General features: G+C 34.9%; 1 protein-coding gene across 4 annotated transcripts in view; it reads left to right on the top strand.

The window, feature by feature from the left end:
- The window catches only part of LOC145681014 (uncharacterized), a 172,965-nt gene that overhangs the window by 107,795 nt on the left and 40,287 nt on the right, over positions 1-24,883 (top strand). For 2 of the 4 annotated variants that reach the window (XM_081752287.1, XM_081752294.1), the window contains exons 1-2: positions 6,765-7,000; positions 15,399-15,528. In XM_081752287.1, the coding sequence (XP_081608413.1) occupies positions 15,414-15,528 (115 nt within the window). In that variant the 5' untranslated portion in view covers positions 6,765-7,000; positions 15,399-15,413. Of the gene's footprint in view, positions 1-6,764; positions 7,001-13,496; positions 13,631-15,398; positions 15,529-24,883 lie in introns of those variants that run through there. The other 2 variants (XM_081752289.1, XM_081752288.1) reach the window with 2 other exon arrangements.

Raw genomic sequence — 24,883 nt, forward strand, 5'->3', positions numbered from 1 at the left:
TCTTTAGAAGAACCCATTTTTCAAATACAACAACCAGGATCTATGAAGAACTTACGGGAATAACAGCGCAAAGCTGACGCATACGCTGACATAATAGCAGTTTTGGAAGAGAAAGAACCGACAAAAAGTTCTACCATGAGAGCAACTAAGTCTTTTCGATTAAAAGACATATTGAATCGTACACAAAAACATCCAGAGCTTGGATTAATTTCTTGTGTGTATCCCGAAAAGTTTGGCAGGACCTTGGTTCGAATCTATTCACGAAGACCCATTAGCGCCTCATTTTGGGTTTTCGAAGACATAAGACCGTCCTCAAGAAGTACTACATGCCAAACATGAAATCATACTTAGCATTTAGAATTAAGAACTGCAGAGATTGTCAACTCCTAAAGAAACTCCCGAAAAAAAAGCCACAAGGAGAACTCCTACACCACCCGCCAGGCCTTATAGGAGAACGATGCATGTTTGACGGTTTAGGATCTTATCCACACGAAGAAGTGGAACCAAAATACGTTTTAGTCGCCATTGAAACAAGCACTTGTTATATAGTGACGAAAGCTGTTAATAGCATCACGGCAGATACAATTGAACAATTCTTACTGGAAGAAATTATTTAAAAATTGGGCGCCTTTCGTTTCCTTCATCTGGGGACAAACACCCAAACTCCACAGAGCGAGGAAACTTCAAAAACTAGCAGAAATATATCACTTTAGTTCTGCCCTGCTTTTAATCACCAGGATATAGGATTAGTTGAGGTCATGAACAAGACTATACAGAATGCTTTAAAATTTTTCGTCCAACAAAATCATGAGACATGGTCAAAACTATTACCTCACGTCACTTTTGGTTTAAACAGTTTCGTCCAATTAGGAACGAAGAAATCAAGCTTCTTTTTAATGTACTTGTACGAACCTAGGACGATCAGCGATTGCCAATTACAGACTACTCAGCTACAGCTGGAACGAGACCAACTAGTGAAACTAGGAGAAAAAATGCGGTAAAATTTACTAAAGGCACATGAACAGCAAAAGAAGTATTAACAAAAAATATACGCAAGAAACTTTCCACAATGGAGATAAAGTATTAGTTTACTTCCCCTTTCGAAGGGTCGGAGAATCAACACAATGGACAGGCCACAATACTTTCAAGGGCAAATAACAATCTCTACCGAGTTCGCATGCCCAGCAATTTCAGGGGAACAAAAAAGAATATTTCCATCGACAGAATGAAACCGTATCATGACGCCGAAGAACATACACAGGGATATGATGACGGGCGCAACAGCTAGGAAGAAGAATAGAAGAGATGAGAAGAAAGGAAAACAAGAATAACATGATTCCAGCAGATACGAACAAACGACACGGACAAGCATTCTTTATGTTTCAGGGGCATAGAGAAAAAGAGGAAACAACCAACACACGGAGATCAGAAAACAAGATATGAAATATGATAAGCCTAACTATTTGAAGTGACCAAATCAAGTACGTACCTTAGTATTGACATTGCAACAAATCCCTGTCTTTTTTCACTCATAGTTCCTTTACCTCCCTGCACTCTGCCATTCCAACGGGTTGCAAACGAACAATTTCCTTCCAACAAGATTGCAAGCCAGCATTTTCCTGTCCACCTCCAGCGAACGAACTTCTCAAGGCCAGCAGCAACATTTTTTTCGCTTCTCCGCCGCAACTCATAATTGTCACTAATATATTGAGCAACATATACAGTGTTCAGAAAATCAGGATATTCAATTGACAAACTTTTTTCCGGCGTGACTACGTTTATCACATTAGTGACTTTAACCATTATATATGTGTGTTCTGTCATCCATTTGCTGCGACTAGTAAGAACTAGACCGATATTTGAAACTTTTCTATAATAGCACCCCTTGACGTGCTACCGTCATAACAATATGCTACGGACATTACCATCAGTGACGTAGTTATAATTATTATTTCTAACCGCCAGAGCTTCGACAGCCTCTCCTTTGAGGGAGATGACGTAATATACGGATCCTGCTAGATTAGAGGACAAACTGTCAGTGCTTCAACTTCAACTTTAAACTTTATTTGTGTGATAGTGTCTCATACAGTGTTATGTCAGTAACCAGTGCTTTTAACTTTGATTTTGTGTTTCAGTACATTTCCAGTGTATACTGCGACCAATATGCAAATGGCACAAAAAATAACCCTGTGACTTATTTTTTTCCCACGCCCCGGGGTGTAAGGTTCCGCATGTCCCCATAACATGCGATAACCATGTGTACTAACACGTGCTAATGATAAACAAATCAAGGCAGACGACGGACCCGAAGAGGTGTCTCCTACATTCGCCAGCAGTCGGCAAGAAGGAGATCATCGATGGCAGCCGACACTCCAGGATAAAAGAGCAGCACGCACCATCAATCTGCCCAGGTTGATCGAACCACCTAAAACCCCTCTCACGACGCTTGGTCACCGGGTTCCTACCCTCTCTCACGACGCCTGCTCACCGAGAGACCTCATCTTAACCCCTCTCATGACGCTTGGTCACCAAGAAAAACCTCACCTGCAAAAGCCCACGACGCTTGGTCACCAGGTTCCTATCTTAATCTAACCCAATGTGTTAGAGGAACTATTTATTATAATTTTTGTATTTAAGAAGACTTTTTATAATAAAAAGGTGAAGGGAAAGTCCAAATCCCGAGTACATTAATTGCTCTACCTTATAAACTCAAAGAATTTTATAATATCGTTGTACAGTATATTTACAAAATTAGGCCCGAGAAATATGGTTGTATATTTAAAAATTTAGGGCCCAGGTCCGAAGTGATATATGCTTTGTTGGCCCGAGTCCGGCCGGCGGGCCGGGTCGGTTTTAAGCCCGCGGGCTCGTCCCGAGCTCGTGCAGACCTCTAGCATAAGATGACTCTTAAGAAAGAATGTTAGTATTCTTCATCACAACTCCTTTTTCGGCATCACCTTATCAGCTGATTTGTCTTATATACATAATCCTATACTATATCCAATATTATCATATATACTTTTATTTTCATATTTATATTGTCAATGTAAATAGCAACAATTCAAAATATCAATATCAATGTGGAAATACTTGTATGTTTTTTCTAGTTTCAATCAAATCAAAAGGTCAGATAATCGGGGATAAGGCCCGTCTTACTCATCTATTTTCATTCCAAATTATTTGGCCAAACATTTCTTGAAGATGTAACTTTGGCACCTTTTACGTACTGCGAGCAGTGGCGGTTGTAGCGGGTAGGCCTAGTAGTCACGGGCCTAACCAAAAATTTTTAAAAATGTATAAACACTAAAAGATACAATAAAGAGTAAATATAGTTTGTACTTTTTATATTAATGGTAAATAATTATTTAATAAACAGCATCAACCGCTACTGTAAAAGTAATTTCCTATTGCAATTAATCAATCAAATGTGCATATACCTGTATATCTATACGCAAGGGAGTGGGTCTGTCCAAAATTAAAATCCTTAAGACATCCTTGACTGCGAGCCTTAGCATGTTATAATAATATAATAATAAAGAATTTTATTGTCGTTAAGCTATACATAGCAATAGACAACGTCAAAATGTGATGCAATATTGATACGTAAGTATAAATAAATAATGATCTATAACTAAATTAATGATGAAATGACATTACAAAATAAATTACAATAACAATATACATTTTAAATACAAGCTCAACACGAGATTACAAAATACGTTACACTTCTATTGAACAATTAAAATACTCCTGTAAAGTATAAAAGAGCGTTACAACTAACCAATTGTATAACTTACTTTTAAAACTATCTATATGTTCATCTTTTAGTGATGCAGGCAACTTGTTATACAGTTTTATTCCAATTGTCTCATAACTATTTAATGACTTGGACAGTCGTTGATATGGGACATTTATGAATTTACTGCTTCTAGTATTAGGTGAACTACTGGAAAACTGAGTAAAATTTTGTTGTGAAATGACTTGATACTTGACCGAAGTTAGTTTTATCTTCGTTTCAGCTACAACGTCGAAGGCTTTCTTGCAACTGAGTCAATCAATTTTCTATCTCTGCAGGCAGTCTTTTTAAAATCACATTCATTTTTACTGAAATAGATGTGAATAACACTGTTTATAATAGAACTGTATCTAGTCATTTTTCCGATAAAGTAGAATAAAATCTAACATTTATGATAAAACTTAAAGAAATAAAACTCTTATTTCGTGAACAGTTCATGTGCTGCCCTCAATAACGTGAGTCACATAAATGGAAGCTACTCGATAGATCTCTAATGCACAAGTAATGAAAAAGAATTTTCCATTGGCACGTATGAAGGAAGAGTAACACATACCTAGATGAATAGGCCTTCATGCAGTACCGGATCTAGAAACTTCGGGCGCCCCGCAAGAATATTTGAAAGAACCCCTTCTATACTCAATACATTTTTAATAGCACATTTTCATGAAATATTACTAGTGTTCTATTTGCTAAGAAACAGAAATTCAAATACTTATGTTTTACAAAAAATCCTTCACTCTCGACTTCAGCTCTGCAAACTCCCGTATAAGACCTCTCGTTTCGATGGTCGAAGCCTCTCATGGTTGGTTGCCAACATTCCTAAGTCACTCATTCTCTCCTGTGTCACTGGACACCTTAAATAGCTCTTGATACTCTTTAAGATTGAGAATGACCTTTCAGCGGAAGCTAGTCACGAGTAAAGTCAGGAATAAAGCTTCAGGATAACTTGGGGCAATAGTATTAAACCCGACTTATACCGCCAATTCAAGAACAGTGTGATCTTTGAAATATGGATTTAGGTTCAGTGCGAAGGGAAATTAATTCCAATGGTAGCAAAGCGCCAATGTCTTGCTGGTACTTCTTTTGTATTTTTTTTAGCTTTAACTAAAATTTCTTTGTCTGAAAGGTTTACAAGTACGTACCATTCGGCATATGATTGAAAATTCATCAAGAATTGTTTGTAGCAATGTAAAACGGTTCTTTATTTCATTGTACGCGATATCTAGAAGTGTATTGTAAACATTAACCCTAAAGCAAGCCTCTGTGTCCGAAAACTGATGATCTACCAGTTCATCGAAAAGTTTTCTTCACTTTCGGTTGCCTTTTTTTTTTTTCTAAGAACACAGGGTTGACTTTTCACTTCGCAGCAACAGCTGTGGCCTTTTGTTCTATTTGCTAGTATTCTTCACTCATTTTCTTGAATTCCTCTGTGCTTTCTTCAGGAGTGCGTAAAGCTTTCTCAAGATCAATTTGTTTAGTTTGGAAAAGTTGCTATGCGATGTTCAGTTGTGAAAATATTTTTGACAACACTACAGTAAGAAAAATAAAATCGAAGGAACTCCTTGCCTTTCGTAAATCCCTCTGCTTCTAATACATCGTTAACCTTCTTACTTATGACTGGAAGTTTTCGGAGAGATAATTACATCAGCATACCTCAGCCTATACAATGGACTGATACCGTGATGCCCATCTAATTGGATAGAACATTTTAAAGTGACATCTGATTCTCCTGTTAATCATGACAGAATATCTCACCTATTTATATTTTGGCCAAAAAATATATACAAATCCTGGAGCGTTGTGAAGTAACTGGCAACTTTTTTTTACACCTTTGACGGCCTCATTAATGACAAAGCTTAGGTTATGTACCGTGCAGTGAATATATGTAGCTCGTTTCTCAATTTCTTGAAGTCTCTGAATACCTGCGTAAGCACAACTTATCACAGCAGCGCCATCATATACCTGCGTTCCGCATTCTTTTACAGACAATCCCAATTTCTCCAAATGACTTAACACTAGAGTTGCAAGTCTGGATGCAGTTGGTTTTCCTACATGTAAAAATCCTAAAAACACTTTAATCACATATCTCGAAACTTCGTTTTCAACGCTTTTGTTTACTTCTGTAAAATTTCCATAGCTATTAATGAAACTCATATAATCTTCCTTTGATAAAGAACATCATGGCTGAAATAATTAATCTGGCCTTTGGGTGGACTGATTACTGTAAGAGACATCTCTTGCTTCGTTGTCAGTTCTGGTAGCTCATTACTTGGTTCAAGTAATTAAACTTTTTTTTTTTTTTTTAATGCTCAGATCCGGCTCTTTAGCTTCGGCATCTAAAGACTTAAACCGAAACGGGCTATCATTGCTGCATTTTATTTTTCCTCAGCCTTTTTCATCATACTTTATTTGCGATACTATGTAATTGATTAAACTATTGTGAAAATATCATTTTTTCAAGTGTTTTAAGAATTAGTATTTACAGGCAAGGCGCAGGGGAACTTTTGAAACCCCTTGGGCTTCTTAGGGTCCGGGCCCCCCCGCACCGGGGGATCGTGCGGATTATAAATCCGGCACTGCCTGATGTGACACTATCAGTAGCGTACGCAGGAATTTATTTCCGGAATCCAAACTCAATATGGGGCATTTTAAATTCCTAAAATTGCTCTAAAGTTAGGCTAAATTTACACAAAAATCGAAATTTCGGGGCTTCCGGACCCCCAGGACCCACCCTCTGCGTACATCCCTGGACACTATATATATATCACGTGAAGATCTCGTCAATATTTTCTCATTATAAGGTGCAGCACGATCGATTTTTAACGTATATTCTCATAAAAATGTAAAAGCAGGAGAAAAATATTTTTAAAAATAAATTATCAGTAGATCAGTGGATTATGCAAAAATCAGGAAATCTGATAAATCGGTAGACCTAGCAACGCTGTAAAACTATCCCCATTCATTTTTTCTTTCTTTTCTTTCTTTCAATTAGTAGTTTTTTTTTCAATTTTACTTCCGGCAAATAGTTAATGTGGTTCAATACTATAACATTTAAACCAATTATACTCGAAACAATATTAGTGATGAAGTCGGCTGGGCTCTATAGCTACACCAAAGTTGATAAGATAAGAAGGCAGTCTTACTTTTTTGGGAACAGGAGTGTATCATAAAGAATTCGGATACTGAAGGTGTTACGGTTGATCTGTGAGTAATTGACTGCGAATTTATTTATGAATGCTTCCAGTGAAGTAAATATTATTAAGAGGTTATATTACAATTGGTATTTACCGATATAATAAACGCTTTGGATATAGTATACGTAAAGCCGCGTCAGTTCCCGAAGGAGCTGGACGCTCATACTTTCAGGGATTATTCATTGAGTATCTACCAACTTACCAAGGGGGTAACAAAGCGACTTTGATTTACTTATCGACTGATACGAAAATAAAACAGAACGTACCTGTACTTTATATCTGCATGTGTAGTGCCCTTGTACTTTATCTATGACTATGTGTGTGTAAGGGGGGGGGGGAACTTAACGCATATCGCATGTCTTGTGCGCATGGATACTTCTTACTATTGCACTACGTAGAAAATTTATGGTATTTCATGTAGAAGTAGTAATAGAACACAGAAGAAACGCAGATCACGACGTTATGTATACTATTACCAAAGCCTTGGTACACATTAAGTTAATTCGACGTACTCGAATATTTAAGATTCGCATATGAGGATATTGTTGAGATCTACAATAGGGGTTCCACTAGAAATTTTTACATATACCTTGCCTTTTAGGCATAATCGAATGTAGTTTCTTCAAAATCGTATCGGATATGGTAAAGGTTAACATTAAGAAGAAATAACTGTTGTAGCTATTAAATACAGCATTTTATACACAGTGAAAACAAATATTCCTGCGAAATTCTCGATCCACAAAAGTACATGTGATTTGGTTGTATTACGTAGTTAGATTACGTTGAAGTACAAGGTAGTTACATTCAAAACAAAGGCGTGTAAACGTTTACAATTAGAATTCGGAATCACTATTTGCGTATAAAGGCGGCGTCTAAATATATGGCTTAAAAAGTACAGTGCTAAAACAAACCAACTTGTGGTAGGTGGCCTCGAAAAGCAGGAATGCAACGTAATCTAGTTAGAGCAGGGCGAAGGTGATGAGCCTGCCTGATAGGGAGGGGGTGCGTCCAAAGGGAGCAGACACGTTAGTGAGGGTGGGTACGCACGTAAGCGCGAGTAGTGAAAACAGTTGGTTTTTGGCAATCATACGAGTTTCAGTAACGCTTTTCATGATTTGATACTAATAACGCTCCACTTGTAGGCATAAAATACAGTACAACTTCTGTACACTGTACAGAAATACACCGTTGTACTGACAACCTAGCAAGTTAAGTTGGTTAGGTTATAATTCGATAAAGCTCGTTAAAAATGTTAAGTCACAGCCTTCATATAAATAAAGGGTTCACTTTAGCAGACGGGTCTAAGAAAATTTAACGGTAAAATTTTGTCAAACACTTTTTGTAAAAGAAGTAGAGTGTGAATATAAATAATTTCTGTCATTAGATATCATATTGAAATACATTTTGAATGGAAGTGAACGTGTTCTAAGTGTAACTATTTACTGAAGCGGAAGGCGGAAGCATACAAGAATGCGAAAAGGGTGGAAATAAACGGCAGGAATGTTCTGTTCGTGTTAGCGATGAATATAATACAAACATGCGAGCGTCATATTATAAATTTTTGCAGTGTCATGGTATGTTGAAACGTAAAATCAACTATGCAAAGTGTGGAAAAGAAGTAAAAATTCAAAGCAGACAAATTTCTTCTCGCAGCTTGGCCATTTGTACCCGGCAAACCAGTGAAGCCATTTGAAAGTAAGAGCTGTTACGATTATTTAAGTGTTTTTGAAGGTGAAAATTATTACGGATATTTTATGTATTTTTTCCACTATCCTTGTTTATGCGTATACCTCCCGTCGCTGACGCGCCTCCTCACTCCGCTTGGGCCACCTAGCACAAGTTGGTTCGTGGTTTACGCATTAGCTTCTCATTTAGTGCATGCTCTGCAGGAAGAAGTCGGAAAATGCAATAAATGTGTGAAAATTTGGTAGAGCCGTCTGCTCGAGTGTTGCCTAAATAAATCCGGTAATACGTGAACCCAAGGCTCACACGCTATTCACTACTAGAGGGATGGTAAATTTAATGACATAGCTTAAGATAATGGTTTGTTCTTAGTGCCATTTCTGCACTGCCCTTCCCGTCACTAAATCATAACAAGTAAACCTCTCTGACAAATAGTCCCTTCCACCTCCATATGCGTTGCTGCTTATAACATTAAAAACAACCAACAACAAATACCTTCTTAAATTCAACTATTTCTCCCACCTGGCTTTCACACATTCTTCATCAGAAACTAAAGTAAATTCTCCAGTTCGCCCGGTAAATTTCCTAAAATTGGTCCAGCGATACAGCTTTAACCCCACAGAAGACAAGTAGTACTTATTGTGGTGCAAATTTTCAATTGAGATTTCACTGGGAATAGAGATACAATACCGTTTTGACTAACCAACTCTTAGTACCTTCAAAAATCGTATTTTGTTGGTCACTTTGTATTCCTCGATGCAGGTTAACTTTTCTAGCACATCCGTTATAACAATAAACACTGTTTCATAAAGGAATATTCGTGCGAAAAACTTGTATCAACCAGTGATAGGTGATCAGTAAAAGTAAGATATCTATATATTCTGGTTGAGGGCAAGAAGAAGCTGTTGGGCTCTTCACGGGTTAATTTAAAACATAGATCGCTTAATTTGTAGGAAAAAATTCGCTCGTTTCAACAATACACAGCATCACTACTAGCCTATATACAGTTTATACAATCATAAAGGCGTAGTTTATGTTGACAACTGTTTAGACTTGATCAAGTACCTCTTCACGTGGCCTTTATCATCTTCATATCCTTAACACTACCGCTAGTTTAGTGGCTAGCGCGTACATCTTTGGTGCATGTTATCCCTGGTTAGATTTCCGGTGAAGAGCACAAAATATTAGTTTTCACAGTCGTCCATTTTCATTCATCATCCATCTCCTTTAGCCTAAAAGACATAAGAGTATGACATTTAACTAAAGTTTTTTTTTTTTTTTTTTCATCTTCATATGGTTCTGCATCTGCTGTGCATCACGATATTAAGTTCACTTGGTTCATATTTACTTTGGTAGACCCTGCGCAAATACTTAAGGAAAAAATTATTTTACACGTTGCGACTGTAATTTACAAGGCATGCTTTGTACGTATCAGAGATGAATGTTCAGAAAAACTGAAATATCTAAGCTGGACGAATTTGAAATGTGATGTTGCCGCAGAATTTATTATATAGATTATTATCGCGGAATCCATGTGATCCGAAAGGCAAGAAAATATTTGTAGCTTCCGAGGATCGATACCTTGAATAAAATATATTAATGTACCGTTCTTTGGAAATAGACATGAATGTTTGTTGGGATAAAAAAAAGAACAGCGAGAGTTAATTCAAGCAACAATTTTCTTTTTTTTTTCTAAAAACAGTTTGTTGATAGTATACCTGCCTCTAATTTAAAAATCTAAGTTTTCATCCCCGACAAAGGTTTCTTTTACACTTTTTGTTTCCTTCTTCAATACAGGTTCATGTGGATCAAATCAAACGTTAGTATATTGTAGATTTAATTTAGATACTACGAAATAGAAGTTTGCGAAGCTTCGGTGGCTACTATAAGGACTTGATACACTGTGGGACGGCTCACATTGAAAATCCTTATTCAAAGAAATGGTCTCTGTATAGCACTTAACCTTAGTTAGAGCGTTTTCGTAGTCAGTTATTTATCATTTATTTTACAAATCGATTAATAAGATAATAGCTAACAATAGTAATTACACAAACGTTCATGAATTTAATCGTAGCTAGGTTTATACGTTCGTCTCGAATCCTTTCGAAAATGAGATCTCGGAAACCACAAGTGCTAGAAACGTGCGGTTTTCACTGGTCGATCCCAAATTTTATGTAGATTGTCCAGTTCTAATTGAATATTTAAAAAAAACATGGCCATTATATCTTTATTACATTTTTAGGGGTACACTAGGAGTGTTGAAGTTTTAGAAAAGTAAAGCATCATATCCTACTACGAGTTATATATTCCAACATCACATAGTTGTGTGCAGGGGTTCCATGTCTTAGATGTTTATTTCAAGACCAAATGATAGTGAAAAATGAAGGATAACCATTTCTCCAGTCTAAGATGAATCTTTATTGTTTGAATGTTTTACCCAATGAACACAATATATGACTGATATTATGGTTAGTTGTGTATGTAATGTATGTGCTTATTATATACTGCATGCTAGAAGAAAGAAAATACTGATCATACATGAATTAGTAACTCCAACAGGAAGTAGGCTCAAATCTTGCAACCGGTGCAAGATATTGAAAAAGTAATAAGAAAAATCTCCCGTTTATGGTACCCTTACCGATTTTTATCAAGACTCTTTTACTTGTGTCGATAAAGAGACATGTACAGATGTTATGAGATGTTGAGATGACATGTACAAGGAGTTTCATGCTCATATGCGAATGATGAGCACTGGAGAGAGCGCAGGTTCAGCTAGTTATAATAAAATCAGATTCTTTTGAGGCGATCGACCCATCTAGCTATTTTTGATTTTTCTCAAAATATCTGAAATGTTCTGAAAGTTCATGCTGCATCGACCGAAACAGTTGATTACCTGAAGGAGCGACTTCCGGTAAATAGGGCGGGTAGGGTAAGATATCATATCAAAGTGCCTCCGTGGTATAGCAGTGTAATGGAGAACAATAATTTTGTCATTATTTTTGGCATATTGCGTGCGTTTTTGTCAGTGGTCGAGTCAGATTGAGTAACTGTTAGGTAGCGTTCAGCACTAACCGTTTGACCCGGTTGCAACAGCTCATAGAGTCTACGACGACTTGATTTGGCCAAATACACAGCGTGACCTTATTTGCATGAATATCCTGTTGTGACGTTAATGTTGATGGTTCGTTAGAACGCACCCATGACTTCCTGCGCTTGTCATATCGAATCCACTTCTTATCGCCAGTCACACTTCGGTGCAAAAAAAAATATTTTCGTTCTTGTCTTTGAAGCAGCAATTCACTAATGGTAAACATTTTGTAAGTCTCATTCCATCAATTCATGTGGTACCGAGTTTGCTAATTTCTGGGTCAATCTCGCTGCTTTTTACGTCTACTTACAGTTGACGCATCGATATTTAGTACCGGTATTTCGGACAATATAAGCGTCTGAGGTTTATCTTCTAGTAATACCACAAATTCTTTATCTTAAAACTTTTTCTGTTTACCAGGTGTCATGTTCCAATAAAAATTAAACAATAAAAAGTTTAAAATTATTATTCACGCATATACTTTGTAATGTTTCCTTTGTGAAAGTTCTATTAAAAAACAAAAATAACAATATAATCCAACCACAAAAAAAAGTCCTATAACATTGTTACAAAAAAAAAAAAAAAAAAAACTCGCATGCAAACGGATTTTCTAGTGGCATCAAAATATATTAAATAAAAACTTTCAAAGTAATTATTTAAAAAAACAAAAAAAAATTTTCCATATAATAAAAAAACCCAGCATAAACAATGCCTTTCTAAATCCAAAATAGTTTTTATAATAATATAAAAGCTGGTGTTTTAAAACAATAATTATCATAGTGTAGTTTGATATATTCAATCTGCATCCAGGATAAACCAACCAAAACTAACAGTCATAAAAAAACACCTAAATTTATAAATACACACTATGCTAATAAACTTTACATAACATATTGTTATGAAAAAAACTACATAACGTTTAAATACACACAAAAAAACCAAGGATTTGTCCTTGGTACAACTCCAACCACTATACTTCTTATATCTTATATCATAATCTTATAATATTATTTACTTCTATATTATCATCATCTAAAATAACAATTTTAATAAATACTCCAAATAATAATGCCTATCCTTTTATTTTAAAAAAATTAGCATTCTAATTAACATCATTTTAATTACTTAACATAACAATTAATTGTTACTATATTCAGTAACATTATTAAATAAAAACTTTCAAAATAATTATTTTTAAAAAATAAAAAAAAAACATTTTCCATATAATAAAAAAAACCCAGCATAAACAATGCCTTTCTAAATCCAAAATAGTTTTTATAATAATATAAAAGCTGGCGTTTTAAAACAATAATTATCATTCAACCTATACCCGCTAATAATGTAGTTTGATATATTCAATCTGCATCCAGGATAAACCAACCAAAACTAACAGTCATAAAAAAAAAAACACCTAAATTTATAAATATACACTATGCTAATAAACTTTACATAACATATTGTTATAAAAAAACTACATAACGTTTAAATACACACAAAAAACCAAGGATTTATCCTTGGTACAACTCCAACCACTATACTTCTTATATCTTATATTATAATATTATTTACTACTATATTATTATCATTTAAAATAACAATTTTAATAAATACTCCAAATAAATAATACCTATCCTTTTATTTAAAAAAAATAGCATTCTAATTAACATCATTTTAATTACTTAACGTAACAATTAATTCTTACTATATTCAATAACATATTAATATCATATTACAGGACCCTCTGTGTCACTCACGTCAAAAGCGTTGACTTTGTATTGTCTAAACCAGCTTTTGCAAGTTGATCCAGATAAAGCGTGCTCTCCATTAGCTAACGACGACTTTCAGCTGCAGATTTCTTGAGATAGAAAGGTAATACTGTCCGCAAATGCTTTTTTTTTTTTTTTTTGAAGGGGAGGGGAGGGAGAAAATTCGACATTTTCAAAATAATAAATGATTCTTTTTTCTTTACTCCAATGTAAGGTCACACACTGCAATTAAGGCCTATTTGATGGACTCCTATAGACGTCTAGTTGTTTTACTTTCCGCTATGTTAAAATAGCGCTAGTCCTCTCTATTAGTCAATGGTAAGAATAACTTCCAGCACCTAACGTCTTCAGGTGTGTGGACTAATAAAGAGGAAAGGTGACAACCGGAGAAGATAAAAGCACTGTGTCCTGTCTTGGAAGTACATACCAATCATTAATATTGTTTCTCCTTACTGGAATGGCTAATGCGGAGCTTTAAATGCTCACGTATTCCAGGCGCTACTCCTGATAAGAACGTAAATCCTTTAATATACATCGAGTAGTCATTCAGATTCCACTTCAAGCTATAAGTTCCATCGTTATGTTCTCACTACTGAAGAAAAACGATAATTAAGCCCAATAATAAATCTACCGTATCTTGGTTATCATCTTGGTTATTATAGAAGCGAGAGGCTTAACATCCGTAAAAATAAAACATGATCTGCATTCCAAAATTCGATACAGTGGACTCCCGAGTACCCGGCCTAATGAGGCGGAAGGGCAGGCTGGATAACAAAAAATCCGGATATGCCGGAGTTCTAGGAACTCATTTCTTTATGAACGTTAAGCATACCCCAAGAATAATTTTCGAATACAGTACTGTACGTACTGTATAGTTATAATGAGGAAAAGCGGCAAGCGTACTGTATTGAGGTCCGTTACACATTGACGAAACAATGAACAAGGAGCAAAACGCTACTCTTTTCCTGTCACTACTTGTACTTTGCGCACGACACGTAGGAGGATCGTAGCAGCCGCCCGCTTCCAATGCCTTGGCAATGTTGCCAATGCAACGCCTTGCCTTCCTCATTTAATTACGATGAACGAAAACTAGGCCGGATAGTCGCGAGCCGGATACTCGGAGTCTACTGTACTTATCATCGTTATATTGTTTTATGAACTGTACTCATTTCAAAAGTCTTCCAAATAAGGAATGTAGTGAAAAAAATATTAGACTTCCTTCAAGTGGAATCAACATGTATAAATCAGCTACTTTTATTTTATTATTATTATTATTAGTATTAGTATTATTCCTATTTTAAGACTGTATCCATTCTGGCAAATGCTACGTAAGTGTAAAGGAATGTAACACAGCTAAAGTGCAATGTTGGTAATTTTGAATGTTTGAACACGTAATTCTTCTTGTGAGTCTCAGAAAACGTGGCAGTAAAAATACTCATTTTCGGAATGATATCTGCAACCTTCATAAATAGCAACATACAAAACAATTCGAACCCTGAAACCGCATGAATCAAAGACTGGTAACCATTGGGATATTCCGAACTTCAATTGTTTCATAAAAACGGAAGAAATACAGATGAAATGCAATGGTTTAATCAATAAAAGAAATTCTGACCAAAGCATATATTATCTAATAAATAATAGCGTTACAGTTTCGGAAAAGTATCTTTGCCTTCATCAGACACATTGTCGCTATTATTAATTAGATAATATATGCTTTGGTCAGAATCTCTTTTACTGTTTGCAAGAAGCTCCAAAGCTAGAATTAGTGGTATTCAGTGCTGTATTAAAATTGTTAGAATTATTAAAATAGCTTTCAACATTTAGTGTGTTACTATGAATGTTGTTGTTATTTATTTATTTTTTTTCAGGAATTTATAAAAAAAATGGATTTGTGGATGTCGCCCTGCACGCTTCAAAATCTAGCCGGAAAGAAATTAATTGATAATCTCCTGCATTGTACACTTACAGAAATTGAGGCTGGTCCTTTGAATCATTTGCGTAAGTTATTTTGTTTAGTACTTTATTGTGTGTCGGTGACTGTTCGTAGTAATAGGAAGTCAAAAAAGGTTGTATCGTCATCACGCCCATAACTTCGAATATTCCTTGCGATATTAATAATGGCGTTAAAGCTATTATTATTATTCCGTATCCGTTCAAGATAATGTATTTTTATTTAGCATACGCGATTTGAAGATACGGCATATGAATTTCAGTAATCATGAAGTCATAAAAAGTAATCGAATAGTGCTTCATGTCTTCAAATGTTTAAAATTAGAGATGTTATTGCTATTTTGATAACACTGAAAAACATAATTTGTTGCAAATAATGTTTTATGAGGGTATAGTTTGACATACCAAGTTCAGCTTTGATGGAATGACAAGTAACTAGAGTTCGTGTTAATACGCAACTTTCATTGTTTCTCGTTATTTTTGCTACTGATTGTACGGCGAAAATCAAAGGTTTGCCACTATGCAAATGTTGCGGTTACATTTTGACTTTTAGAAAAAATCGGGTGTGATTTCGTACAATTGTGGCTTACGTTTAGCTAAGTTGCTTTGATACTGCTTTTCCAAGACGAAGATTGAAAGTCCAGTGCAACTTCGTCCACATGAGACAGTTCATTTTCTTCTGTGATGCTTGTAGAATTGCTACTAAGAGTGACTCCGCGATAACAAAGATGCAGAGTAGCGCAGACTATTTAAAAACACTCAAAAGTATTAATGTCAAAATCAGCAATCCGAATAACAATGGAACTTCAAATTTATGCAAAGTGTCTTTTAAGTGAAAATAAAAATAAACAGTAAAAAGAAAACAGTGGCGTAATATTGGAGAGGCCGTACCGAAACAAGTGCAGTGGTCGGCCTAACTTTTCTTCTAACTCAAATAGATCGTCCAGACTCCAGATATTGTAGTGATTCATTCTGTATACAAGCTTGTAATAAGTCTTCTCTCATTGTAAATAAATAATGGACGCAAAGTACAAACAACATACCGTTTGAGTTCTTGATAATAGAGGGATGCAATCGGTTTGATATCCAGTAAAGGCTGTAGAATATTTACGAAGAGGATGTCATTGACAAGAATGATGTGCACAGGTGAATGAAAAAGTTTATAAAGAAATGCCAAGTTCAAGTGGAAACAAACTAGCAGTGCAACTACTGCGACAAATTTTCAACGATTGAATTAATTGGTTAAAGGGAACAGGCGAGTTACAATCCGCAATCTTACTGCAAAGTGAGCTGTCATAACAATACAGTACAAAAGATGGTGGAAGACTTATTTTCAGTTTCTGATAAATAAAGTATGTGCGAAGTGAATACTTTCACAGTTGACATCCAATATGAAGAAGAAAAGGACGGCTATTTGTGCTCCGATATGTTGGAAGAATTCGATTTTGTGGATATAAGAGAAAACGAAACGTGAGCGCACTTTTGTGATATAGAGACGATTAACTGACACACAATCATAGTCATACGTCTTGCAAATAAAATCAGAAAAATAAACAACTGCTGAACAAGACTGCACTTATTTAATAAAAAACACATTTACACGTGACGTTTCGATCTTCTAGCCAAGATCCTCATCAGTCGTACATCACGATGTTTATTTTTAGAGACGATTAAATAATAATAATAATTAAGGCAACCAATTTTATGCTTTATACAGCTGCATATTATGCTTTATTTTTCCTTACATTATGCTTTATTATGCTTTTTCCTAAGTTATGCCTTAATATGCTGTTCCTTGAATTATACTGCATTTTTACCCATTTCTATGACATATTTGTTTTATTTTACTCGTTTTTATTACACAAGCATTAAAAATGTATATGAAACTGTTCATTTTCCACTAAAAGATTACATCAATACAACATACTACCTCATTTTGTGCAGTGTTTCGAAGAAGAAACATGTACCTGCACAGTAGACTTTTCGTATTTAATGAATTCAGAACAAAGAATACAGAATAGATTACCGCCTTCTCCTTTGAAATGGTCAGTTGGGAAGTCTCTTTCTCTCAGATTGCATATACTTTTGATGTTGGCATCTTGGAATAAGCACGACCAGTCTTGCCTGCCTTTTAACACAAAGCGAGAAAACAAAACAAAAAGAAACAAAAAAAAAAAAAATTCTCAGTGGGAGGCGTGGAGAGAGGAGGAGTTGGAACTTTCCATTGTTGCGTGTAAAGGCAATTGGCAGTTGATTTCCATTGTATGCGGCATTGGTAGCAGTCTTTGTTGATATTTTTTTTCTTTGGCACAAAATGTATTAACAATTTTTCTTTATGGTACACATAGGGTTCTGGATTAAGCATTAGGCTTTATTTTTGTAAATTATAAGACTATCAAATTTGGATATGTAAAGTGGTCAAAATCACAGATATGGTAGCGACCATAGGTGAGAAATTCCATTATGCTTTTACAGCTTTTTATGCTTTAAGGTTGCCCTAATAATAATAATAATAATAATAATAATAATAATAATAATAATAATAATAATAATAATAATAATAAGCCAGTCCTAAGAATTGTGACACTCCCCTTGTCCGAGGGATAAAAGGTTCAAGAATCAGAGTTTACGAGAGAAGGTCTGGTGGGTTATTTGGGGGAGATAATAACATAATTCTTCTTATTTTTTTAAATATGGATGTACGCTGACCCAGTACATACAGTTATATCAAAATATGTATATAAAGCTACTTACTGATGTACTTATATCGTATTGAACATTAATATAGCGCTGTTTGCGACCATTTTAAACCAAATATATCACTTATTCTCTGCAGTATGTGGTGGTCTGTTGATTAAATCTAAACTTCACTGAAATGATTAGTCTGAAATAATTTCGAAAACTTTAAACATTTGATATATTCAATATAGTCATTTGAAATCGAACCTCAAAAGATGATAATAAGTTAAAATAATAAACATATAACTATTTTTCCACAGAGTAAAAGAATTAAGTAAAAACTCTACTCTGATTCGTATTTTATCAAATATTTATAAAAGGCTAGAAATTGAATTGATAGTTCGGAACAGAAATGGACAATTTGACGGTGAAAATTTGAAATAAGTGTAGTTGTGATCATGAATCCAATACGATATTGAGAAACAGTTGAGTTCAAATTAGTTACTGAAATAATAATAACGTATTTCAAAATACTGCTCATTATTTTAACACATTATTTTGTTTTATCCTTGACAGGTTACTTCCTAAGTTGTTTATAAGTTTGACGCTCATCTGTTCTTTTTCTACAAGAAATTAAGATATTTCATACTTCTATTTGCAAAAACATTGTCTACTCACCCTTCCCATATAGAACTCAAAGTATATGTCTCTGGTGAATACAAGTAAAACTCTAAAATATTGCGGGGCCGCGGTGGCTAAGTGGTATAGCGTTCACCTCTGGTGCATGGAGTTCTTGGTCCGATCCAACCTCGCGCCAAGTGAAGTTTGTAGTGGACAAATATCGTGTGCGTGGGTTTCGTCGGCGTTCTCCCGTCTCATCCCACTTTCTTCATTTTCCATTTTATTCATTTTTCATCATCACCGTCTCCTTTAGCCTAGCCGGCAATAACGTGGGACGTAAAACTCAAAGATTTCATTTCTAAAATATTGTTTTGATAGTTTCATCCTAATTAAACCATAACATCACAGATGATTACATTATTAATATGTTCGTCTTGTTCAATTTTTGTAACAAATTTTAGCAATAATCAAAACCATAGACCCTATCAGTTAAAAAAAAAAAAAAAAATCTTTTCCTATGGTTCAGACTTGCGGAATCTTACAACTGTAGTCGTTATTTCTGATAGTACATAAACGTTGTGCGAATTTGACTACATTAAATTAAGTTTCAAGACAATTCTGAAGTAACTGTTTTAACTTAGCATATCTGAAGTTTGTATGGTAGTGCTTCGTGCTAGTCGTCTTACAATCGAAAGATCGATCGTTCAAAATCTCAAAATCTTTTACATATAACTCGAGTATTAACTGCCCCGTTATCACTAGATATATGGAGGGCATACTTGTTTGTTTATTCGTTCGAATCCCAATATAGCCTCGAACGTGATTTTACGCTCCAATCCAACAACAAAGGGAACGAAGTCGTACAGTGCCTGCAATTAAATTGTAAGCACGTTGTTCACTTGGAGGAGCTGTCGAAAAATCCTGGACAATTTCAGTAAGACCAATTGGTCGCCAGATCCGAATTTTACTACTACCATTCCGATGCGAGAATGGTTATAAAACATCTACGCTCTCTCTTAAGTATTAAGTTAAAACTGGAAAGAAACGAATGTATGGTTGTATTATAGTTTTGTTATCTGATGGGATTACTTTAATGAATTGACTCCAGACAGTCCTCTTCTTTCTACATGCTTTGAGTGTCCTACAAGATACAACATTAAAGAAATACTTAAAATAGTAATTACTACCAATATTTTAACTTTAATATTTGAATGCTATTGTTGGGCAAAATTGGAATAGTAGTACGACTAAGTAAACATATTTCTTGCTCTGATTTTTATAGATATTTCGTTCAACATTCCAGGCAAACGAGTGGAATGAGGCCAACGAAAGTGAGTTTCATTCCATAGAACCTATTTTGGACAATTGGCAAACTTCATCGGTCACTAGTCGCTGAAAAGCAATGGTTCTTGCATGTCGGATACACTCGTTCCATACATTTCTATTTAATTCATATCGATAATCGTGTTCGTGTCGTCTCATTCAACTGAGTGTTCGGCAGACGTCAGAGAACTGAGATAACATTGTTCGGGTTTTGGAGAATAATTGTTTTTAATTACTGTTTTATCGTTCTCATAGTACGTACCATTAGGATAGATAACATTCTCTGAGGATTATATATTTTATTTTTATTGTTAGTAGTATTACTTTTCATAATTATTGTTCTGATATTTGTTTCCTATTTTATTATTTGTTCTTTTAGCGTTTTCACGACTTCCTGTTTCAATTTTGTCTTTGATTTTTTAAATTTTGTTTTATGGTATATTTTACAGGATCTCTTTTTCACAGCCTCAACACTTTCAGTATGCCTGGATTTTGCTGTGTTTTCCCAGTATGCGGCATGTTTTTAAAGTTTCTAGCACTTAAAAAAATGTAACGATAATATGATGTCGTGAATTTATTTTCGACTAATATATAGTTTGAACTTCAACTTAAAACAATTTCCATATTCAGATCGTAATGCTTTACTTGCATAAAAAAGGTTTTCAATACCACAATTTTTAGAAATAGAAAATAGGTTCTTATACTAATATTGAATAAGAAAATTAGCTAATCTACAACCAAACGTAAAATTTTATACTACTAGTGGATCTGTATGATGTACAAGGTCATATAAACAGGATGTACGTTAATGTACGTTTAGCGGGGCATCTATGTAGTGTATTTCGAACGCGTATGGTATGTTTGAAAACAATTCGGCATGCATAGTTTTATATTACACAACCTGCATTCCCAACGACTTTGCTTCTTCTTTGCTTTTTCTGTCTGCTATTTTCCTAATTCCACATATTTTACATCTTCGGTATGATACTTTGCTTTTGCCAAGTGAAGACACTAGTAGTGTAAAATGACATCCAGCCGATGGATAATGATGATGCTAGAAATTCAGTTCCTACTTTCTCAGCGAGTTGTTTTGACAACTTTCCAATAAAATCACTTAGATGGATCCTCTTATTTTGTGTTTTTACATATAATGTGAACCTATTTACTACTGCAATCATAAGCTCGTGAAAGAATATTTTCTTCCACGTTTTTTTTTCTTCTTTTTCCTTCTTTCTTTCTGTTGAACGTATAGTATCCCAACATTTGGTCTCCATGATCAGCACCTGATTTGTACAGGTTATAACCTAAAATCATGTCAGATTTGATTTTCGGTTCAGGTCCTTTCTTACTTTTCACCTGAACTTCAAGAAGTAGTTGCTCTGTGTAATGTAGAAGGTTCATATATGTCTCTTTTATCCTTCCTCTTAGAAGCAAGAAGCAGTTCTTTTCTTTGAAATATAGTCTCCCACTTGTGCACTTTATCCTTGACAATATTTTTCGGGAGCTCTTTCCTTTTTTTCATTGTTGTTACTAACAGCAGGCGTTTGCTTATTCCATAAAGCCATAAAAACAGAAGGACTAGAATAGAATTGATCCATATATATAACGTAACTCTTCCTCTAATAGAGAGAACACAATCGCAAAACAAGCGATTCTATCGTGTTGTACACATGTCCTGCTGAACCAGTGTAAATTTCACAGTTCAGAACATAACCCAGTTTAGCATCACTTATAACATAAAACTTTATACCATTTATTGAAGGTTTCTCAGCATGAAATATGCCCGCGAAATGGGCATATTCCTTCATCAATAGTTAGATTCTTGTCCGGGTAAATAATCCTTTGGACTTATTCACAATGTGATCAAAAAATGGTTTTATTTTATGCAAGGGATCATGACCTACTTCAGTCTTCGGTGTGTGTATATAATGCATTATCATTCAGGTGAAACATTGATAGAATAGAGTTAAATCTATCACGCGACATTACGTTTGGTCCAAACGTCGAATGAAAAACCTGAGACTAGTCCAATTGCTTAGGTTTGTGTGCAATACACATATGAACAATTATCGTGAGAAAAGAATACATTTCATGAAGTTCCACGGGTACCCAAATTTCCCACAAAGAATCCTTCGTCATTTTGTTCCTTCGTCGCGTGTTGTCTATATTCCTTCCCGCGTCCCGATTTTTCTCAGTTTTTATTTGCTGTGTGCATTCCGTGTCGACGAACTCCAAAAAACAAACCAATCCAATACTTGTTTCAATGATATCTGCATTTACTTTACAATGTTCCTGAAATAAAGGAAGTTGAGGTTGAGCATCAGATGTAGACCACTGCTGATCATCATCGGCGGTGTCTTTGCTGCTTTCTTCATTACCAAAGTTCATGTTTCCTATACTAATTGTCATTTCATGAATATTAGCTCTCCTGTGACCTGAAAAGAGTAAATAAATTTGAATGTGCAAATGGAAAATCGGATTTGCAAAAGAGCATGTTATTTCAAAAATTGTATGCATATCAATTGAGTTGGTAATATTCTTTATCTGAAGATCAGTGGAAAGAAACTATCATGATTTCATAACAAAAACAAACATAAGAAAAAGTACAAATGCGATTTTTTCCTTGATCTGAGAATTAGTTCGTTGCTCAAAATCTAACGGATTGACAAATGGAAGTTCGCAAGTAGTGTAATTGATGGATGCATTGTTGTCATTGGTTTAGAAAATTTTAGGTTTGCATTCATTCGAAATACAAAGACGATGTACTGGTCTGTGAAGCAAATACTATGTTCACTAATATTCTCACTTGTGCACAAGAATCACGAAATTAGAGGGAGGACCAGTTATCTTCACTTTTACCAAATTTGATGCAATTGAACACATTTTTCGTAATCTAGGTTTTGTATAGAAATTATTTTCTCTTCACGAGAGAATCTACGCAAATGTACTATATAAAATTATTATATTTGTAAACTCGTACCTTTACGTAAACACACACACATGCACATACAAAAGCACAAAATACATATAAACATACATAATACTAATAAAAACAATGAGAGAAGGAGTGATAACAATGTTCAATCCAGAGGGGTGTCCTGAGGGAAAACTCCGGACACTCAAAACCCGGGAATCTTTCAGCTTCAGTTGAATTGTTCAATATTTCAGATATTATAAAATTTTGTTTTCCCCCAGAGTAGCCTTCCCTCTCGCAACTAGTGAAAATCCAGCACTAGCGTGGTGAACTAGTGAAAATTTACTTCATAACACAACAATGTCATATACGCAATATACACAAGCATTGTAAACAAAAATTTTCTCACCTTCTGCATCGCTAGGAAAGTAATCCGGATCAATATCAATCATCAAAATCAAACCCAGAATTTTGATGCAAGTAATTTCTAATTTCATCCTCTTCAAACATTAAACGATTCATTTTATGGCGTCAAATTATGTGCCTCCTGACACAAAACTGTACAGTCCCAAAGGCATAAAGTGTCAATCCTCTGAAGTGGTCCAAAGATGGTGAAAGTGGTTGCTTGACCACTTCCGAAAATTATAAAAATTAAAGTGTGATGAACTTTTGTATGAGAAGGTCAATAACACTATTCACGTTGTCGTATGTACAAGTGTTCCTGAATGGCGGACATCTTTGTTATCGGTGGAGTGCCACTTTATGCATTTGCAATCGTGTACGAAAACTACAGTTGCACAGGACGTACGAATCAGAAGAACAGAAAAAAAATCTTCTAAATAAATACGCAGGGTTGCAAACTAATACGTGAAATCACCAGAAAAGGTACAGAAAATTACACTTTTAAAAGAGCCGTGGGTTGAAATGGCATAAAGTGAGTGGTTCATAAGTTTTGTGCTGAGGGGTGTAATATCTCATGAGGGCAAAGTGCTAAAAATTGCAACCTTGTTGTAACCTCCCCCTCTTTTCCCCTCTCTGTTACCTTGTTAACCACCAGTAGATTTCCCGATGAAAACCACTGGAGGCAAACTTCATCCGAAGATATATTTTTTTTTTTTACCGTGTTACTTGCTCGCACAAAGAAACTAATTGGGGCAAAGAGAGAGAGGTAAAGTTTGGGAGAAAAGACGTAGAAGGCGAGTGTAATACTGATAATTAGTTCTTTAGTCACTCAACCTTAAATTATATACGTACGTATATATCTGGAACACAATACTTGCGATATCTCTAACATTTACGCACCTACGTCTCTCAGAATATAACTGACGATTAGTCACTAAAGAGTAATATATTAGTATTATTAATTTTCTAAACGAATACGAAAGCTAATATTATTAATGAAGTTACTATTTACATTAACGTAAGATAACTTTAAAGAAAATTAACGAATAGAATGAAATAAAGAAATAGCACAAACTTACCATGTATATATATAGATATATTTCAATAAAATGAATATTCTGCAACGTTTACAAATACGGCAGGTGTCTGCACATAGAAACCTTTAAATACTTCTCAAATTTTATGTACTGTCTCAGGTTATTTAGTAAAAAAAAATTTTTACGAAGATCCGTAGGAACGATGACTTTAGCACAATGGATTTTTTTACACTAATCGCTTTTAGAATGTCTCACTCGTTTTGATGATGCACTGTTTATAAATATAGTCATATCATCACACAAATGGTGGACGCATCTGATAAGTTTTGAAAAATATGCAGTTACACATTCCGGTATTTCACACTATTTATAACGTCTGTAGTTTACTTTTAGAAAATACTCAATTTCATACGAGTTACAACGTGCT

Source organism: Thermobia domestica, chromosome 3, assembly GCF_964235325.1.
Source record: "Thermobia domestica chromosome 3, izTheDome1.hap1.1, whole genome shotgun sequence".
Taxonomy (NCBI): Eukaryota; Metazoa; Arthropoda; class Insecta; order Zygentoma; family Lepismatidae; genus Thermobia; species Thermobia domestica.